Here is a 22200-nt window from a genome sequence, read left to right as displayed (position 1 = left end):
TTGGAATTCCCAACTGCCAGGAATAGCGGAGGCTCAGCGTGGCAGTGGATGCTGACACAGTCTTTGAGGGGACCCATAAGTAGTACATACCTTGCTGCTGTGCTCTCCTCTCCAGCTGCGGGAGGGAGGACCGTAGCTTTGTCCATTTCATTTCATACTTAATAAATCTATTATCAGGACATGAATGCTTATGGCAGCTATTCTGCAGGGAGGAGGAAATGAGAAAAATGTCCTGTAGGGAACGAACTTGCCTGCAGGGAGATGGATATGATGTAACTGGGTCTTATTTAGTCTCTGATTCCTAAAACTTCTGTGAAAAATGGATGAGAATCTCTGCATCCCCTTAGGCCAATACAGCAATATTCTGATGTTTAGGCCCTCTCACGTTCTTTAACCATCCACAACAAAACTAGAGTTATAATAGCTTTGGTGTCTACGTGGATTTTTTGTAGTTCTTTATATTTATTAAAATGCTTGGCCAGGAGGACTGATGGCTCCAAGGATTGGTAATGGGATACAAAGCCCTTCACCAGTCACCAGTTCAAATCCAGACTAGGTCAATATTGGCCAAAAGTCATTACATCTGATGGCTGTTCAGGGCCTGTGTGAAATGAGTCCAGTGGATTGATGTCCACATTACAAAAGCCACCATTCCACTTGGCGCCCCTGTTGTGACAGCCTCAGCAGAGAGGCCAAAGGTTGACTGGGCATGGAGACTAGCCTAGCAGAAGAAAGTTGAGGCCGTACAGTGAAGTGGGCAGTGCCACTGCACATGCTATGCTAGTTCTGTGCATAAAGAGGCTATGGTCTGCGGGCTGTCAAACACTGGCCCCTCCTCCAGTACTAAACACACCAACACAAATGTTCTGCAGAGAGATTACTCCTCATTGCTCAGTATTTATCATTATTCCACCTGCCTCAAAACCGGAGCAATGGACGCTTCCATTAGTGTGTTGAAAAGCTGCCTCGTTTCACTATAGCTTCTAGAATTTCCTAGGTGTACTCTTGTGAGAGACAGTCACATTCCCCAAAAAGATCCCCATGCTTGTTGCAGTAGCAGCGCCCTGGTATTTGGAGATCAGCAATGTCACAGAAAACTGTGCTGTATCATGATGGTGGCCATTTCTTCACGTAATGCCAGTTACCTTTGGACCAAACTGCAAAGTTTGAATTCAGTCTTCTGTTCTGCTTATGGCTGTTTGGATCTGAGGCAGGGCCGCCCAGAGGATTCAGGGGGCCTGGGGCAAAGCAATTTTGGGGGCCCTTCCATAAAAAAAAGTTGCAATACTATAGAATACTATAGTCTCATGGGGGCCCCTGCAGGGCTTGGGGTAAATTGCCCCACTTGCCACCCCCCTCCCCCCCCGGGCAGCCCTGATCTGAGGTTTGGGTTCAGCTCTTGATGGCAGTGATATCCAGCCATGTAGTTGGGATCCTGACTTGGATATAAGTGTCTCCAAAATTCAGGCGTATTTTGAATACAGATTGGGCCTGCTCTTGCAGACCAAAAGAGGAAAGCGAAACTACAGTGTATTGTAATGATCCAAAGGAAGAGTGACAATTAAAAAGTGCCACAGTGAAGTGTCCCTTTCTGCCATGCTGCAACTCAAACCGTACCTGCAGATGTCAATAAAGCTTTTATGTATTAAAAAGCAACCTGTCAATTTTCCCACAGCATTTTGTCTGCTCCTTTTTGGTAGAGTTATTTCACATTTACCTCTTTCCTTGACCTAATTATTGTGTACATTAAATGGGGTCAAGGGACTTGGAACTTCGTAGCATTTCGGAACCAAATTTTGTGACAGGCTGCAGTGAAGTCACAATGACATAGCCATCTGCAAAATTCAAGGATCCCTGCCTTTTTATGCCTTGACCATTATCCAGGGATTTGGGAAGTGCAGCACAGGGTCGTGGAAATGTCTGTATCAGTGGTGGGCAACCTGTGGCCTGCAGGTTGCATGCGGCCCATCAGGGCTTATCTGTCTGCGCACTGCGAGATATTTTGCTGAGGCTGACGGTCCGCAGGCACTGCCCCCGCAGTTCCCAGTGGCCAGGAACAGCGAACCTCAGCCACTGGGAGCTGCAGTGCCTGTGGACAGTCAACGTGAGCCAAATGTCTCACGGCATGCAATCAGATTACCTTGATGGGCTGCACGTTGCCCACCACTGGTCTATATGCTGTATAATATAATAAATCACTGCCAGGAGATAAACCCCAAGAGACGATATGTAGTGGCAAGCTGGGACAGACTCCTCAAGAACTCCTCAAGGGGGAGGGGGCTAGCTATTTTGACATTTTTCACCGATAACCAGTATCCTTTGTTTTTTAAATAGAATTAGTAGCTCTGCTCACCACAGGATAGTCACCCAAATCACTAAGCAACTATACAACTTGACAGAATTGTCCGTCTGTACTCGGCCCAGAACTGGAAAAGCTCCAGGTCAGGACAAAGCTGTGCAGGGAAGCTTGACCAGGGAGCGCCTCCACTGTGCCCCCAATTATAGTGAAGAGTCCCTTGCATCCATAAGCACCACTGGTTTGATTTTAGAAGTGCCAAACATCCACAGCTCCCTTGGATTTCTGAGAGACTTCTGAACCTCTGATCATCAGGCCACACACAGAATAGTGCAGTGCTCCTGTCCATAACAGCAAGACAAACTTTAAAGCATTTAACACCTTTCCTCCTTTTCCTCCACACAGTCAAACTGGTGGCAGGAAACAACACTGCAGGCGTCTGTGATCCAAACACACTCGTGAGCTGGACAAATGTCATATCTGAAAAAAGCGACAAGGAGTCCTGTGGCACCTTATAGACTAACAGAAGTATTGGAGCATAAGCTTTCGTGGGTGAATACCCACTTCGTCAGACGCATGTGGTGGAAATTTCCAGAGGCAGGTATAAATATGCAAGCAAGAATCAGTCTAGAGATAAGGAGGTTAGTTCAATCAGGGAGGATGAGGCCCTCTTCTGGCTGAAAAGGCTTTTTCCCCCTCTAGCTTTTTGCTATTAAGGAAACAAATATTTCTGTGTGGCCCTCTTCTTTTGTGTTCCATATTACCTGTCCCACCTTGAGTGAACGATGTAGCCTTGCTGTTTAATTGGTTAAGGGATGCTACATGCAGTGCTGACATTGGTTGTTAGTTTAAGCTGCTAATGGAAAGAGGATTGAACTGCAATGGTTTTAAACATATCATTATCTGTGGTCGCTTGAGAAGAGAGAAGTTGAGCTTCATCTGGAATGGCTGGTGGCAGAATCAGAAACTACAAGTGTGTGTCATCCTGTCTTACAGGAGTAGGACAATGCATTGCATGTCCTCATAAGCAGTCACAGTGAGTAGGGTAAGACATCCTGGGCCAAACCTGCAGCAAGTATGGGGAGACCAAATTGACAGAAAACTTCAAAAAGTTTGCTCTGTCTTGTGTAGGACCAGGGTTTGGGATTTTCTGCCCAAATTGGATTCAGAGCATTTGATGTGGCTAGATGTATGAAAGTAGAGAAACATTGTTAACTAGCCTTTCCACTGAAACCGTTCCATAAGCTTGAGCCAAAGCTCTTTAAAGCAACTCAGCAGTTGTCCACTTTAATTCCACTCAGCAATTGTTTTGGTCTTAAAAATGTAAACCAAGATTCTCCATTACTACCATATCAGTAATTTCAATGAATAAGTGGTACTGTTTTTCAGAGGCTGTTGCTGTGCATTAGGCCTGTGAGCTACACATACTCAGAAAGTAGTTTTTCCCTTCAGAACGTTGCAGGCAGAGATTTTCCCAAATGACTTGTTTAGTTCCCTGCTGACTGTTCACTGCAGCAGGGAGTTATTAACTAATTGAAACAGAACCATAGTCCCCTGTGTGATTTGCTTGCAGGCATATCTCTGATCACAGTCTCATTTCCTGTCAGTGCACACATGCACCAGTTTTCTCTGCGTGGATCTCACACAAGATGTGATGTGCTGCTGCTATGTTTTCTCAACGCCCTGTTGCTGCAGGATCAATTGGAAAAGGAAGGTTTGGGAGGTGAGAACAAAGGTGATGCTAAACAAAAACAAGTTGTAAGGTTGAAACAGCTACTGAATTTAGGGTGTGTCGACGTTTGAGTGTTCCTTTTAAAATAGTTAATTCTCTCTCTCATTTAAATATAAACATTCAGACACCCACCATTCATTCTGAAAAGATGCTGTGTTATAAATAGCACAATTATTTTAACATTTTCTGTTTTATTAAACCTGCATTTGCTGATTCTTCTTATTCTGCTGATTTATAATAGCAATCAGGAGAGTGAAGCTGTGCTCAGAATTCCATAAATGCATATAGCCCTTTAGTGCATTAATTAAATACAAAGTAAAGTGCACCTCCAAGTTCATAATCACTCAGATAAAAAATACATAACAAATGACTGGAAGGGCACAAATGTTAGAAGGATTTTCACATGCCAAAATGGGATCTCTTAGCTAATTGGGGAACAGTAGATACTAAGGAAGTTCTGAAGGCACAGAGAATATTTTCACAAGATCTTACAAAGGGATAGAGAGACTGCTGATATACCAGCATTTGCAGCTGTGATGAAGTCTCTGGCATACTGGTAAAAATGGAAAATACCACACCTTGGAGGAGAGAACTTGAATTCATGTGTTTTGATTGTTCAGCCAGTCTGCAAACAAATCTCAGTTTCACTAATTCCAAAACAAATTAGTAGATGTTGGATGAATATCTCTCTGCTTTTGCTGCTGCTTCAGTGTCCATATGTCTGAGTAGCACTTTTCTGTAGAAAGCCCATTGAAATCAATGTAATGTAATAATAAGTATATATTCAGAATTCAAAAGTGTTGGATCCCTGTGGATTGGTTTGCAGGGGTTCGTGAAGTTTCATTCCATCAAATTTCTGCGGTGTCTTTCATGAGAATTCTTGCAAAGGGCAGATGGTTTGATGCTCTTTTCAGCGAACTGCACTATCTCAGGAAAACAACTACCTGAATCCTGCCACTGCAAATTAGGAGATTTATTTCACTTCATAGCCACATTGCAGGCTGCTAGTGGCAGTAAGTGTGGAAGGAGTAGGGGGTGCAGATACACACTGTGAAAGCTCCTGCATGCCCAGGAGGCTCAGAGCTGGCACCTGAAAAGAATCGGAGGTACTGAGGACAGGTCAGGCAGGAGATGTGCTGTTTCAGTTCCTCTCCCAGGCAGCCTCCCTGTAACAACCCAGAAAAGGGGGGAAATGGGGAAGGAAAGGTAAAGGTACAGATTTAGGCCTGGGCTACACTAGCGGGGGGGTTCGAACTAAGATACGCAACTTCAGCTACGCTATTCGCGTAGCTGAAGTCGAAGTATCTTAGTTCGATTTACCTGGCCGTCCTCACGGCAGTGAGTCGACTGGCACGGCTCCCCCGTCGACTCCGCTTACTCCTCCTGCTGAGGTGGAATACGGGCGTCGATTAGCAGATCGATTTATCACGTCCAGCCGAGACGTGATAAACCGATCCCTGATGCATCGAACACTACCTGCCGATCTGGCGGGTAGTATAGACGTACCCTTAATCCATAGAGTGTATAGGTTTAGAACTTCCTTCATTAGCAAAGTGGATTTTCAAAAAAACCCACTATGTAATAATAGAAGCAAGTCAGTTGCTTGTTTGCTCACAGTGCAAGAAAAGCTCCTAGAAATCTTTTTTTAAAAACCCACTTTTCATCATTTCTTCCCTAACACTTTAGTAGGAGCTGTCTACCAGGCCTTTGTCACGGGTGATGTGTTGAGAACTTTAAAATGAATTGCTGCCTTGCAGGGTTCCTTACTATTCAAGTTGCTGCAGTGTGGTCTTTGTTTCAGTGCAGTATTTTCTGGCTGATTCTTGATTTTAAATGGGCCTGCATTTTTTTTCCTTCTCCTTTTACTTACTATATATGTTCGTCCTAGCTCACCTACTACTCATGCTGTGTCACAGGCCAGCATAAATATACCCTCCCCCCTTCAAAGTCCCCAACCACCCACCTCTCCAATGTAGGCAGCCACTCAATCTCTGCACTACTCTGTTCAGGTTCTTAAAGGGCTCTTAACATTGTAGTATCAGAGCACCTGTCAAAAGTGTGTTAAAGCAATGTAACTAACTTCTGTAATGTCTGGTTCATTCATCTCTGATTCGCTCCACAAGGTGAAATGGGGGAGGTTGTTTTGCTTAACTAAGGTAAACTATTATCTGTACACTGCTGTGTGTTTCTATTAGCTAAAGCAAGGGCAATGAAATGCACCTTGCATTTGGGAGCTGAAAGTGGTGATATTTGTGATCGTCCTTTGGCCCCTGCCTACCCCCTTCCTCAAAAAAAAAAACCCCAAAAACAAAAACAAAAAAAAAAGCCCACCACCCTAGAAATTTAAGAATATGCATGAGTCTATACAGCAAAGAATTTTTAAGACTTTTCTTAACAAAGATTCCTTCCACCCTCTCATTCTAACCTAACCAGTATATCCTTGACAACAATACATTGGCATAAGCAGCTACCATTCAGTTTTTCCCTGACTTGTTTTGGCAAAACCCTTCTGTTGCTGAAGATGGATTTTAAATTGTTAAACTAAGAAGTTAAACAGCTCTTCCTGTGGTTATAAAATGCTGCCACTTTCAGGCCAACACTGGAACTGTGGTCTGGTTAAGAGGCAATTCCAGAAAATCTCAGCAGTCTCAGAGGAATTCAAAAGGTTTCACACACTGCAGTGTGAGAAGTTGGTGTCAAATGGTCTTTAAGGTGCATCATTCCTCAACTCTATTAAAAGTGCAGATCTAGACTGGACAGGGTCTCTAGAGAAATGCTATTCTTTGACAACTCTCAGTGATTATGTATGAAATGTGTTCAGTTTACAATTAAAAATATGCTTGTTTCCCAACTGTGAGCCTTGCAAACCCAGGCTAGGCCCAGAAAGTCAAGCTACCTCTCAACAGTTCTGCTGGCCAAATCATGCCTTCGCACCTCTTTTAGTGACCACTGTCTTCAAGTTAAGCACCTGTGCAACCTCATCATAGTGAGATTCTGTCATAAGTGACACCTGTACAACCCCCATAGTGCTCAGTAGATTTGTACAGGTGTTAGTGATTAGCTTTGTAATTGAAATTTAGTAAACAGGTTTGTTAATGATGGACAAGATGAACTAGAATCCAGTTCTCTCACTTTCTTGTGTTGGCTCTGCAGGGCTAGCAGGAGGAAACAACCCTATACATTTATTTTAGGCACTGTAATAGGGATATGTTACTCAATATACACAGGGCGTAGATCTGTTGAGTAAAGTGGTATTTTACAGTGACCTTCAGAGAACTGTACTTTGATATTACTGCAGGGTTAGAATTCAAGCTCTTCTGTATTTTACAGCTGTGTAAGAGAAACTGAGAAAGTGCCATTGTGGGGGGTCGAGTGTACATTTGGTATGGTGGATACACTATTACAACTACAGGGACTTGCATCATTTGTCCAATGGGGTAAAAGCACACAGAGCGTTAATTTGTTTGTATGTTTCCTATATACACATATTATGGAATATTTTCTTTGGCTAACACAGTAAACAAAAAATTCTCTGGTTTAAAATCAGAATTACATTGCGTGGGGAGCCCTACCAAACAACCTTGAGAGTTGAATAACCACTGCCCAATGACCACATTCGGACAGGTGGAACTTGGATCAGTACTTTGTCTTGTTTTCAGCCATAACTTTTGGATTTCCCTTGTGGCTTCAGAAGTTGGAAACTGCATATCATGATGATGCCTCTAGCATAAACAGCAGACACTTGTCCTGAAGAACTGGGGTTTGTTGATTAAACCAATAAATTAAGGTTATCAGTGGTGCCATAAATTGGACACCATGGATTTCCAGTTAAGGACCTAGAACAAGGGCGCCAATGGGGAGAGAAGGCAGGAGCCCCTCCCTGAGTTTCATACAGGAGGTGTGCAAGCTCCCAGGTGGAGCTCTTAACTACAGCACAGTATTAGTGTGAAATGTAAGTTCTGTAGAGGAGATGTGCCCCTGGGGCAGGGAGTCAGTATTTTGTTTACAAACAGAGGCAGGGTGATTAAGATAAGAAAGAGCTGGTGATTAAATTAAGGGTATGGAAGTTTAGCCTGTAAAAGAGGAATCCCTCAGTGGCGTGGAGAAAATGTTGAGGGGTTGTTTCAGAGAGAACGGGGGATTCAGAAAAAATACAACAAAGCACTGAGCCTAGGTTACATTCAGAAAAGGGAGAGATTTGGGGGCGTAGGTGAAAAGAAGGGATCAAACCCAGGGAAGGGCTACCTGTGTATAGAGAAGTTCCGAGTCTACCTGTGGTACTTATGTAGTCTCATCACCTGAGGCTCACAAATCTAACCTATTTCTCCTCCCAGCCCTTCGGTGAGGTAGAGCAGGTAGTTGAGGGGATAACAGCATTGAAGGGGGTTCCAAAGAGGATGGAGCTCAGCTGTTCTCCATGGTGGCAGATGGCAGAACAAGAAGCAGTGGTCTCAAGTTGCAGTGGGGGAGGCTATTTCACTAGGAGGGTAGTGAAGCACTGGAATGGGTTACCTAGGGAGGTGGTGGAATCTCCATCCATGGAGGTTTTTAAGGCCTGGCTTGACAAAGCCCTGGCTGGGATGATTTAGTTGGGGTTGGACTAGATGACCTCCTGAGGTCTTTTCCAACTCTAATCTTCTGTGATTGTACAGATGGGGCACTGAGGCACACACAGACTAAAGGCCAGATTTTCAAAGGTATTTAGGCACCTAGTGAGATTTTCAAATGCACTTGGAAGGTTTGGTGCTCTGGAAACCCCATTAGATATCTAGCTACATCTTTGGGTGCCTAAAAACCTTTGAAATTCTGTCCTTAAAGCACTGGCCTTGGGCCAGACAGGAAGTCCATGGGTGTAGAATCCAGGTGTCTCAGGGCTAGCTCCCTATCCAGCAGACCAGCCTCTCTCTCTGCTGCATGCTGCAAAAAAAGAGGACACTGACAGATGGGAGCAAAACCAAGGCGGACCGTTCTGAGACTCCAGCAAATGGTCCCAGGATGGATGTCACGGTTGACAGCATGAAAAGCAGCACAGAGGTTAGGAAGGATGGAGAATGAGAGTCAGATGAGAGGAGGCCACTTAACTCCCAAGGGGTTGCAGGTTCTGCCCCATGCTGGGTTGTACAGCAATGGCTGCTGTGCAATTTTACATTTTAACTGAAAACCATTTTGTTCAGTCATTTTTTGTTCTGAGTTTGAGAAAAAGGAGGAATGAGTGAGTGTCATAAGTATCAGATGTGATAATGCCTCAAATTCTTAGGGTTTCAGCTGTATTCAGGCAAATTCCAGAATGAAGAACAGAAACTGCATCCATGGAGTCCATAAAGTCAATGATTGTCATTATTTACTGGGCACCATCTGTGTGCTCAGCATTGTTCAGAATATGCCAGAAAATCCAGTCCCTGAGCCAATGCATATAAGATGTGTAACTCTGGATAAGATGGCTCAGATATTTAAGTATATCATAGAATATCAGGGTTGGAAGGGACCTCAGGAGGTCATCTAGTCCGACCCCCTGCTCAAAGCAGGACCAATCCCCAAATCCTTAAATGGCCCTCTTAAGGATTGAACTCACAAACTTGGGTTTAGCAGGAGCTATCTGAGCTATCCCTCCCTCACCCCGAGTGTGTAGTTATTGACCACACATGTTATCACATGTTCACTGTGATGTTTATATCTGTGAGTGAAGGTACTGATGGCAATAGAAGTTTTACTTGATTAAAGACTAGAAGATTTGACCCTCCAACTTTCTAAAGGAAGAGCTACCAGAGCTCCTCTGCCTGTTTATTTTCCTTTCCTGCCTGCAGTGGTCCTGATATAGCTCAGAAGTCTGTTTTTTTCCTTAACTTTAAAATATGGAATTTTGTTGGTGTTTGGTTTTAAATATCCTCCTGTGAGAACTGCAACTCAATCACTGTAGTGTTGTGTTTAAGAGCCTTCTGGAAAGTAAAAGCAGTGTTGCCAACTCTCATGATTTTTGTCATGAGTCTCATGATGATTGTTTTCCTTAAAGCCCCAGTTCCTGGAATTGAGTGGATATGTGATGAATTCAGCCTTCATTCTTAAAGAAAAATGAAGTTTCTAGTCCTTGTGGCTGTGCAGAAAGCTTCAAAATGTGACCCCAGTGCACCCTAAAGGCTCAAAAAGCAGAAGGCAAATTAAAAGAACCCCAAAACTGTTGTTTGGCTTTAAAATCATGAGATTATGTACAATCTCATGATTTTTGCTGAGTCTGATTCATGATTTTTGACCATTTGGGATTGGCAATACTGTAAAAGTGACTTGAAAGTGTCAGTTTCACTCCAGTTTAAGATTAGTTTCTAGTCTGTTTGTAGTGAGGTAACACACCTCAAGAGTCCCAGGCAGGTGCAGTATAAACTCATAGGGCATTGCCTAGTAGAACGTTTCCAAAGTTAAATGATCTAGTCCAAGTTTGAAGAACTGCAAAAAAAAAAAATGATAAAAGTAATCTAGATTTTTCTATAATTGTTTCAATTGTTTATTCAAGAGTTAGTAACAAAGAATATACATTAACATTTTAAACCTAACCAGTGTTCCTTAAGTGACTTGACACAAGATGTGAGAATATGTTAGTATTAGAGCTGAGTGGGTCTAATATTTATTAAATCCTCTTTTTTTTTACATAGGAATTAAATATAGTGCTCCTATCAGCTAATTTCTAAGTTATCTGCAAAAAACCCTAGAGTTTTCAGGTGACTAAATAGCCCTTGGAATCATGGTTAAAGTTGCGCGCACACACACACACACCCACCCACCAAATTATGAAATGGCGCCCCTGACCTAGGAGCCATGTACCAGTACAGCCAGCCCAGAGGGGAAACGGGAGACGTGTAAATCAAATAAAATAGATGTGTAAATAAAGTTTAGTAGCTGAAAGAACCTAAGTGGGGTGAAATTAATAGAATTCACAATAAAGCTCAAAATGTCAGTGCAATTAAAAAAAATACTATTGATCAGTTTGGACTGAAAAAGGGACATTTACAGCAAATGGAGACTATTTTAGCGGATTTCATGTTAGGAGGTAGGCAGGCCCACAGTCAAAAGTTTTAACAAGGGATTTAATTTTACACATTCACTACAGTGTCTTTACCAGACAGCATACCTAATCTCTAGCCTTGGGTAGATTGTCTAATATGCCTTTGAGTATTTGTGCACTGAATGAATTCAGGGTTCCAACACCTTGCGTCTAGAAATTAAAGATGCCCTTGGCAGCAAAGAACCTAAATGCAATCCTGAAGCTGCTCCAAACAGCTCTGATACTTTATGCTGAAAAATACCCATGCTCCCTCTAAGTCACTACAGTGGATAATTGTATAGTCTCATTGGTAGCATGATAGCTTTGTGTGTGTAATAAACATATGTTAAAAGAACATTATTAAGTTTGCAAAGGACTCAAAAGTTAAGAAATGCTAGAACTATGCAGTCTCTAATTACATGACCACATACTATTTTTTTCCACAGGACCCTGCTGCATTCAGTGCACAGAATGAATGTAATGAGCACCTATTCACTATCTTGTTTTCTCCTCATTGTTTGATGTGTAGCGCTGGGTCTTATTTATTGAATGCTATTCAAACACTGCTCTGAAGACAGAATTATTCATTTCCTTGTGGGTTTTTCAGTGGCAGTCATCACTATAGTATCTGAGTGCTTCAAAACCATGGCTTTATCTTCACAACACCCCTGTGTGATAAGTTGATGATATTGCCAATGGAGATAGAGTGCTTAAGGTCAGAAGTTTCCAGTAATTTTGAGTGCCCAACTTGAGGCACCTAGCACTTGATTTTTCAGAGTACTTTCCATTCTATAGCACTTTATATGTTCAAAGCACAGCTCCCATTTACTTCATTTGCAGCTGTGATTGCTCATCACCTCTATAAATCAGATCCTGGCAATCAAGTTGAGCACCCAGAAAATGAGAAACACACAACTACTGACCACTTACGAATTGTTTGGTTTCAGTGACTTGCCCAGCATCACATAGGAAGGTAGGCAGAGGTAAAGGCTGGAATTCAGTACTCCAGGGCAGCATTTAATTTCCGTAACAATGAGACCCTCCTTTCTTTCCCTGCAGTATGTGACTCTGGTTGTTATTTTGGATGCTAGTGAAGTCTCCCTCTTTAGTTGTTGATTTCTCCCTCTTTTATGTACTGAGTCTTCCTGCAGTTTTTTCTAATAAAGACAATTTTTAAATAAAAACAAATAATGTTTGATTAGCAAATTACCTAGTTATCCTGGGTCCACCATGTTTGTATTTAATTTTTTTATATATATTAGCTTTCGGTTTTAACTTACCTTTATATTGTTTACTGAGTTGCCATCTTAAAAAGGGCTGGCTATAAGCCGATTCCCCGGAATCGGGCCCTGCACTTTTATATTTATTTTTTTTACTCCCCGGTGGTGAGGAGGAGGTTCCACTCTGGGGCTTTGGCAGTGGGGAGTCTTTCTGTGCCGCAGAAGACCTGGAGTGGATCCCCCGCTGCCGAAGTGCCATCACAGCCGCGGACCGCCATCTGGTATTCAAATCGGGCCCTGCCGTTCATAAAACCGGCTCTGATCTTAAATATATAATATATAGAACATTCTTCCATGCATCTCTTTTCCTAACTGTGGCTATTGCACATTCTGCACTTATGTGAGAGAGATGTAGTGTGGACAAGACCATCCCCAGTGACGATCTAATGTTTGTCCATATTTCTTTTTATCCTACATTTCTAATATGTGAGTTGTTACTGTTTTACTTTTAAAATAAATCAATTTAACAAAAGTTTAACCTCATAAAACTAAATCCTGCATTATCAAAGTAGTATAAAAAAAGTTTTCTTCCTTTAAATCTAACAGAAGGAACTTTGTTGAATACATTCTATACTCTTGCAAGTCCAAATTATATGGATAACTGATTTCCTCACTCCTTGTGTCCTGGTGCAGAGAGAAGAAACTGAAAGGGAGAGTGCAAGAGTTAGTGAGTGCCTTAGAGAGACTCACGAAGAGCAGCGAAATCAGACATCAGCAGTCTGCAGAGTTTGTTAATGACCTGAAAAGGGCAAACAGGTAAAGGATCTTCTAGTGAATGGATGCACACATTGACTTCTGCATTCTGGTAGTGCACTGTAATCCTCTCCTTTCCCTAATGAGCAGTTCCTACATCCTCAGCTGCTTGCCAGTAGAGTCTTGAAGAATGCAAGGTTAGAGTTGGGGAAAGAGACTAATCCTTGTCACTGAGTGCTCCATAACTGGTGGGGGGGTGGGGGGGATTCTATTGTGGTTAAAAATAGCATCCATTGTAAAAGTCCTCAGTTTAATCATGTTTGTGAGAATTATTGCTGTTTTCGTTCACCTCCTCCCTGGCCTGGTTTATGCATCTCTTCTTATCCCTTCAGATTCTCCTATTATCAAGTTTCCTTCCATAATCCCACTCAGTACTTTAAAGTGTAGCACTGACAGTGATACAGGCTGTGCCCCCATCTCCCAGTTGGTCTGCATCAATAGGCTTTGATGGACTGAGGGGTTACAATTGTTGTTGGTCAACCATTCACCATGTAATTTGTCACTCATGAGCCATACTTTACGTGTTAGAGAAAGTCTTGGCCATTGAGGTGGTGGGCAAGACTTGATCTTCAACCAGCACCCATTTGGTGTCTCCTACTGAGTGAAAGGGGAGGTTGAAGAGAGGGCATTTGGCAACTAAATGTAATACATTCTTGGACTTCAAAGGGACACTCTCATGCTCTATCTAGGTACTCGTATGGCCCTCATCATTGTAATACCTGATCACCTCACACTCATCAGTGCATTACCTTACAAGGAAATATTATTTATCCCCATTTTATAGGTGCAGAACTGAAGCACAGAGATTAAATGAATTGCCCAGGTTCATGCCTGTGGTAGGATTTGAACAGTGGTTTCACAAGTCCCTGTCCCATTCCCTATCCACCAGACCTTCCTCCCTGCTCCAGAACTCACCTTCCTTCTCATAAATAATGTGGCATTAAAATATATATATATACTACTTTCATTCCTTTTTGTACTTCATTCACTATGGAGAGACTAGACACGTCAGTGTCAACTTCTAGTTCTCAGGCACTAACATACCTTTGTTGATACCCCCCACTTGTGGGAAAGGCTTGGCAGGGGACAAAAACAGTAAAAAAACCTCATCCAGTGAACTATTTGTGATTATTATTATTTAATTAAAACATTTATGTTCCATAAATCTTTTTTATTTACAATATCTAAATTTGATCATAAACCTACCTGACAGTGTCCCCTTAACAAAACACTTTGTGATATGCACCGAGGGCCCAGTCCTAGGTGATATGCTGAGCAGCCTCTACTCATACTCACACCAGGGAGGTGCGGGTGCTCAGCACCTCAAACAATTGGGCCCGCAATCCTCAGACATCATATGGTAACCTAGAACTGCATAGCGCACTAGTACAGCAAGCATATAGTGATGCACCACAATAAATTATCACAATTAGATACGTTGCTTTAATGCCACAGGCATTAATAAAACACCAACAGTTATTCTGATGTAGATATTTTAATTCACTAATTAGACCCTGTTCTCCCTGATTTGTGATTTGGGCCTCTTGGGCTTCCATTTGATATTTTTTTATTTTCTGGGAGGAACATTAATTTTCCTATGGCTGAGAGTTTTTATAAACTACGTCTTGGCTTGTGAGAGAATCATTTTGTAAACCTTGAAAAAACGTTCAAAGTTTTATATTACATTTACGGGGTGGAATCCCTTTGTCAAATTTTCAAAAGTGGCCACTGGTTTTCAGTGTCTGTTTCTAGGTGCTTAACTTGAGCTAGCTTTGTTGAATGATCTTGTATTGCTGTCTGTTTCTAACAGTAACCTTGTGGCAGCTTATGAAAAAGCAAAGAAGAAGCATCAAAACAAACTGAAGAAACTGGAGTCTCAAATGATGGCCATGGTTGAGAGGCATGAGACTCAAGTGAGGATGCTCAAACAAAGAATAGCATTGCTGGAGGAGGAAAACTCAAGACCTCATACCAATGAAACTTCGCTTTAAAATTTTATATATATATTTTATATATATATATGATGACAATTTAGTGCCATTAAAAACCAGTTGGTTTTTTTTTCCCTTTACTGATTTTAGGTAGTGAACACTATTAAGGATCTGAAACATAACGGGCATAGATCAGCCTTGTGGCTTTGTCAAGTCAAGCCAGGAGGAATGGGGAGACTATTTTAGCAAAGGATTGTTTATTGATCACTGCTTGAAATGGACAGTGTCTGAAGGTAAAGTTTCTGGTCATACCAAGGTTACATTCACAGTATATGTGATTATGTATATACACACACATGCAGAATTATTGCCCATCCTCAAATCCTAATGGGTGGCAGTCCCTCCACACTTTTTTCATTTTAATCTTGATGCATTCCCTTGCTTTTAATTTACTCCTAAAACAATGCCAAAATAGCACTTACTCAGATGCTTTTGTATGTTTGTTTGGACACAGACTAAGCCAGTTTGATAGATCTCCCAGCTCCCATGTTCTCTTTGTCCTGAAATCTTGCAGTAAGATTTGCTGTTACATCTATTGTATGTACATGTTTGGTGAGGGGAGGTGTGCAAGATGACAGCCTGGTTTGTACCCTGCACCAAACTTGCAGTTCTCCACACACAGTCCAGCAGATGTAGGAGGATAACTCCTGCTAATTCAGAGACGTTTTACCCAGGCAGGATTCCTGAACACAGCAACTAGAAAGCTCTTGCTGCAAGTCTACAATGCTGTTTCATTTCTTATGCCCTTACAGGCTGTATGTGGCCACATGCTTTCTATTTACAGTGCAGGGCCAAGATTGGGTAGGAAGTTACAAGGAAGTTTTTGTCCTTCATGTTATATGGTAGTGCTGACAGTCAATTTAGAAAAAGTTGGATTTCTTTTTCAAAAATACATTATAGTCAAGGTTTTCCTCAAAGCAGCCTCTGTCAGGTGCAGAGTAATATTAGACCAGCATAATGTTCCATTACACCTGTGTGTGACCAAGAGGTAGAAACGCTCTCTGCACTTACAATGTATTGACCAAAAAGGAACTTATTTATAAGGAATGTACCTATTCAAAATTAAAATAAATACACATGAATGTACACACACACACACACAAAATGAGTGAGCAAATGGCTGGCTCTTAGTCCAGTGTGAGTAGAAGTTATATGAACACAGCCTTCTGATGGCTGTTGTAAAATTACATTTATAGGCTATTTTTTAGTAAGTTACTGTTATACTGTGTGGACTCTCTGTTCAAGCCAGTCTGTTTCTCATGTCATGCTAGCTAGCACATGGTAAGACTGAATGAGTCTGGTGTTTTTAGTAGAGGCTGAGTGAAGCAGAGAGATCAGGTTGCCACCTCTAGGAAGCAGAAGGTGTAGTCTCAGGCATGGCACTCATCCCAGCTCCCTTGGGCCTTGTTCACAGGACTTTTGTTTTCTCATTGTCGCTGAGATTGTCTGAGCACTTAAAATAAAACAACCCACCCTCATTAGTTTAATAGTGTATCAACTTGGAGTCAATTAACTTTGTTATTATTATTACTACAGTGCTGATATGTTTAGTATTGGTCAAGATTGAGGTGCTTTCCTTGACAAATAGATTTTCAAAAGTCTGCTGTCATTCCCACCTGTCACACAGGAATTTGTTGGTTTTTTTGGTCTGTTTTGGGACTTGTCTTGAGTTTCCTAGACATGTTTAAAGTGATGTGAATTTCTCTCTAAAGGCGTCTTTAGCTTTTAAAGTATTTCCAAAGAGCTGTGGCTATGGTTCTCTACACTGAGTAACCCTTGCCTAGACTAAGCCTTTGGCTTTCCTAGCTGGTATCATGCTTTGCTGCTTCTAGATGTTAAGCAGGCACAATGAGGGGATTTGCTTTCAGGTTTTTAGGGAGCAGGTTAAAAACAGCCTTAAACTTCAATGGTTCTTAATGTTGGTTTCCAACGCTTTCCTTTGGCAACTGCTGTTCTCTTTCCTTAAAATCAGTGAACGTTGAGTAGCAAATCTGAGACAACATAAGCTGCAACCATGCCAAACCCAGCCTCCTGACTACACCAGCATAAATGAGACAGCATTACTTACAAATGAAGGGCCACCTGGTGGAGCCCTGCTACCTGACTTGCAACCACAGGGACCCAACTACATGCGTTGGGTCTGGGTCAGGTGGGAAAGCAAGCAGACCCTTAGGGAGTTAGGTTGGGAGTGGCTGTGCTCTCACAGTACACACACCGCAGCAGTGAGGAGCAGATGTTAAGACCAGTGCATGAAGCCCTCCATGAACAAACCCCAAGGCAGGAGGAGAGCTGGGCAGGGGTGCTGGGTCAGGTCAAAAAACAACTCGATCCTTTCAGGGTGGATCTGTGTCAGGCTTAAACATTAGGCCCAAACCAACCACTACCACCTTTTAGTTTTGGTGGGGCCAATCCTCTTTATCCACAGAACTGTATAATCTCCCACTTTGAACTGCAAATGCAGATTTTTGCAAACCCCATTATCCAAGCAATATTCATATTGATTTTCCAGTGTCTGAGTGCAGCTTTGTGCATAGAATTATTTTGCTAAGCTAGAACTGTCCTTCACTGCAGTGGAAAGCTAACTGTAGTTTGGAGAGAGAGAGAGAATTTTTTTTCAGGATCAATGTTAAAAAAAAAAAATTGTTTTGCCCACAAGTGTCCCCAACTGTGGAATTTTTGTGTGTGTTCCATTTCCCATGATGGCTGGCTGAAGAGAGTTTGAAAGGAGGAACCCCTCTAAAATACAGCTTTTTCTGCCTTGTTTTAAAGTAGTTTCTATATTTTGGGTCCAGTACCACACTCACTAAAATAAGTGAGTTTTGTCATGGGACTTTAGTGGAAGTAGGATCAAAGGCTATGCCTGGTTATCATTGGGAAATCTTTGCTGGTGCTGAAAGAATGTGTGCAACCCTATTTAGAAATGATAGTGTGAGAGATGCACTAAGCCAGTTCTCACAGGTTCAAGGACTCTCAAGCCATCAACTTTGTTACCTCCTTGAGATCAGCCCTACATTAGGCAGCAGTGTTCAAGTCCTTAGGTCTGATGCTGAGGGTTAAGTCTAGATTAAGTGGCTAGATAATAGGTCCAAAACTGTAGTCCCCTTATTCAGGCAAAGCTCACATTAGCTTTAGCAGGAGTTTTGGATAAGTAAAGGCTGCTTATACGAAAATGTCCCAATCATTTGCTTAACCCATTTAAAATATGCAGCCAAAGCATTTGTCTGGAGCAGTTTGGATTAACTACATACCACCAGTTAGCCTCCTTGTTTATGGTTCATTAACAAAATTCTGTGTAAGCTAAAGCAATCTCCATGCTGGAAAAATGTATTGGTGCGGGAGGCAGCCACTGCTAGGGCCTGACACAAGCACTGAGGGCTGAAGTGCTTAGCTGACTTACTTATATATTTTGAAATTAAAAAAACCCTGTAGGCATATGGTTCAGGGGCTACAAAAGGGACACAATGGCATGGTTCACATTTCCTGGTTCCTTTGTAATTTGTGTGAGGGAAGAAAGCACGTCACTGTTCTCTTTATTCCTGCTACAGGGGTTCAGTGTTTGATCCCTCTTATTCTGCACATGTTCTTATACTGACCTCCTCACCCTGGTATCTTCCATTAAGCAAAGTTACTAAGATCTGTCACTGGTAGCTAGTTCTCTCATCCTCTCCCAAGGGAGTGTTTTAAGTTCTTTAAATGACAATGCCCTGTTTATATATTAGAAAAGGCAAGGGTGAGGTGTGCTTTGCATTTGTGATGTGCTTAACTTCAGCAGGAATTTGTTGCACTGCTGGGCAGGCTCCCTAGAAACCATGGCTCTGGCTTTAGCTCCTGAAGCCAAGTTGTTGACCACAATCTTTAGCCATCCGGAGACCTGGTGAATAAGGACAGATCCTGATGCATTATTCTGTGGGAAGCCACTCTAGAGACTCAGTAATGATGAATCAAGACAGCTGAGTTAGCTGTAATTCTTCCACATGTAAGTTTGGCTACCCCACATTGCTGGATTGTTTTTGTGATGATTTTTCCTAGTATCAGTTTTAGGAGGCCTGCTCACAGCTGTACAACATATCACACCTGAGCTACCGCCTAGTAAGACATTTGCAACAATTGTTATAATTAAGTTGACGTGCAAGGGATTTTAGGTTATGGCTTTTAACTTCTCCAAGGAGAAAGTGAAAGGGGTTCTGTTTAGTAGAGGGTTTACTGTTTTGAATTAGGTAGAAGTTTTTATATGACCAGGCTTGCCTTGTCACTCTCCAAAATAGGGCTGAGCTAAGTAGAACCTGTCCTGTGTATAGACAATTTCATTAGGCAGGAATATTGAGCCTGAACCTTACTCAGATTTCAAAAGGGATGATGTACAAGTTTTCCAACTCATAAGGATTACATATTTTGTGGTGGTGCCAATTTTAACCTGCCTTTTGAATTTGTTTTTAGCAGATTTGTTTTATTTCAAATACATTTAAAGAATACTATAAAGATGCAAGTTTACAGCAAATAATCATATCAAAGTGATTAAAGGTAACCTACCCAACATTTCTTCCATGATGTTGATGAGCAAGGTAGTATTTGCTTTGTCACCACCTCTGCCATGGAATCTTCAACAGTTAAAAGGGAGATGTGGGTACCTACAAAGTACTGCTTTTATTTGTTAGTCCTCTCCCCACTCCCTTTTCTAATATACTAATAGGAAATGATTTGGTGTTAAGCTATTTCACCACTAAGACTTTGTGTTAAATGGTTTAGTGCTTCTTGTAATTGGTTAAAAGTAGCAGTGCACTAGTTAAATAAAGACCACTTTAAAACAGTAAATTCCAAAAACTAATATTTAATTATGCAACTGTTTGAAACACCAGCTTGAAGTATTATGTAGTCTTTATCTAAACTGACAAGTGTGCATTCTGTCTTCTTCAGAAGTAACTTGCATCACCTGTAGACACTGCAACCCAACTCCCACTTTTTTTTTAAAGAAACTCATTTGAGTTCAATAGCTAAGAGTTAGGTTCTATTCATAAGAACCTATTCAATTCTCCTTCAGTCTCTTAACAGACAAGTGCAACAGTGTATTATTTGTATCTTGTTCTAATAACTTTTTAAAAATTGTCTGTGTGCATGAAATTTTATATTGTTCTGAAAAAGTACTTTTCTAATTAAAAGGTATAAAAAACCTTTACATCAGCTTGACTGTATTGTTAGTTATTAGAAAGCACATGTGACTAAGTTTGCATTAATGTCAGTATTTCACTGTTTATACTGGAAGTTTTTCATTTAAAAATGTCACTTAACATTGTACTATAGGTTGTAATTTTAGAGACTTTTCACCTAATTGATTTGCCTTAAACATGTTCTGCTTTTTAGTTCCTTAGCTGCTGTAAAATAGTTTGTTTTATTTGATATAGAATTGTAAAAACTGCATTTATTTATACAGAGACATTTATAATACTTTTTATTTTACAAATGTTCTTATATTCTGAATAAATATTTCTAATGCTAACATACAAGTTTCATTTGTTAGTTTCAGTCCTGTAACTAGTTACATACACTCTAAAACTTTACCTATCAAGCCTTCAATAGCTGTGTGTCAAGTTGTCTGTACCACCTTAGCTAAGATGTGAAAAAATTATTTGTTATATCTGATAGGTCCTTACTTTGAGGACTGCTCTGTCCATTCCATGCATCGAGCTGGTATTGCAGTGTCTCCAGGCCCAGTGCATCTCCTTGGAGGGGGAGAGATCTCTCAGTGGTTTGAACACAGGCCTGCTAAACCCAGTGAGTTCAATCCTTGAGGGGGCCACTTAGGGCCATGGGGCAAAAAGCTGTTTGGGGGTTGGACTAGATGAGGTCCCTTCCAACCCTGATTTTCACTTTTGACAATGCTCTGAAAAATATCTTAATGTACTTAAGGCATCTATACTAATGTTGGAATTGACATAATTTAAGTGGAGTAGTTGTTTTTCCTCCTAGAAAAAAAACAGAAGTTTTACCACCTTCACATTCCCCTATACTTTTTCCCCCCCAATAAAGTGGACAGAGCTTTCCAGGACTGTATTAAAAATAGGTCTGCAGCTACCTCATTCTCCTTGTACAACTCCTCCATAAATTTAATATGAAACAGGCCCTCCGCTTATACATTAAAAGGCAAACATTTTTAAATTGAAGGGTACATATAGACAGTTGAACACATTTGATTCTTTTAATGACAAATCACTCCATTTCACAAATACTTCAAAAAGCACTGATCGGGGTCTGACAGTAAATCCTCTCATCCACTGTTCCAAACATTGTCAAAAGAATCCCCTTATGTCCAGCTCCAGTCAGTTTTAACTTTAGCAATGCTTGCTATAACTGGCACATGTAGACTCAGTGCTACTAATGGGCATTTAAGGCAACATAAGTCAAAACATTCTACAGCGTAAGATTGTTAGCTGCCCAAAGCAGCACAGACATGAAATTTCAAACCGCCAACAGTGATATTCATACTCATACTTCATTATTACAGTAAATTTTATCCAGCAAGTCATACTTTAAAGCATTTTTTACTGTCAGAATTACAAAGGAACAGCCAATGACTCTAAATGTTAATGGTCTAACAAACAATGTGCTTCAATGTCTAGATGTACGCAGTGCTTCAAAAATACATGTAATCTGTTAGTGCGGTTACAGATCTTACCTAAATTTGAAGAGTTGAATGGTGCTCTTCAGGACTAGCTCATAGAAACTGAATAAACTGTGTGTTTATAGAATGGAAGTGTGTGTTCCATTCTATGCATCCGAAGAAGTGAGCTGCAGCTCACGAAAGCTCATGCTAAAATAAATGTTAGTCTTTAAGGTGCCACAAGTACTCCTGGGTTTTTTTGCAGATACAGACTAACACGGCTGCTACTCTGAAACCTGAATAAAACCTGTAACTTTTCATGTTTAAGTAGCATAATACTACAAATATATTTTATTTAAGCCAGTATGAACATTTAACACTCACCACCAGTAAAGATGGACCTCATTCTTAAAGTTCCACTCATACCTAGCCTATACAATAGAATACTTCCTCATCCCAGAACTAATCCTTGTCATTGCTTATGTTTCTGCAAGTCAATCATAGAATTTAGACATTTTTT

The 22200-nt window shown here is 41.2% G+C and overlaps 1 protein-coding gene across 5 annotated transcripts in view; it reads left to right on the top strand.

Annotated features, from left to right (window-relative positions):
• MCC (MCC regulator of WNT signaling pathway) overlaps positions 1 to 15165 on the top strand; it is a 311234-nt gene extending 296069 nt beyond the window's left edge. For 4 of the 5 annotated variants that reach the window (XM_039544357.1, XM_039544358.1, XM_039544361.1 and 1 more), the window contains 2 exons: positions 12975 to 13097; positions 14905 to 15165. In XM_039544357.1, the coding sequence (XP_039400291.1) occupies positions 12975 to 13097; positions 14905 to 15085 (304 nt within the window). In that variant the 3' untranslated portion in view covers positions 15086 to 15165. Of the gene's footprint in view, positions 1 to 11901; positions 12068 to 12974; positions 13098 to 14904 lie in introns of those variants that run through there. The other variant, XM_039544360.1, reaches the window with a different exon arrangement.
• Positions 15166 to 22200: the final 7035 nt, after the last annotated feature.

This window comes from Mauremys reevesii, linkage group 6 (genome assembly GCF_016161935.1).
Source record: "Mauremys reevesii isolate NIE-2019 linkage group 6, ASM1616193v1, whole genome shotgun sequence".
Lineage (NCBI taxonomy): Eukaryota > Metazoa > Chordata > Testudines > Geoemydidae > Mauremys > Mauremys reevesii.
The sequence above is the reverse complement of the archived record's forward strand: the minus strand, read 5'-3'. Positions and strand labels throughout refer to the sequence as shown.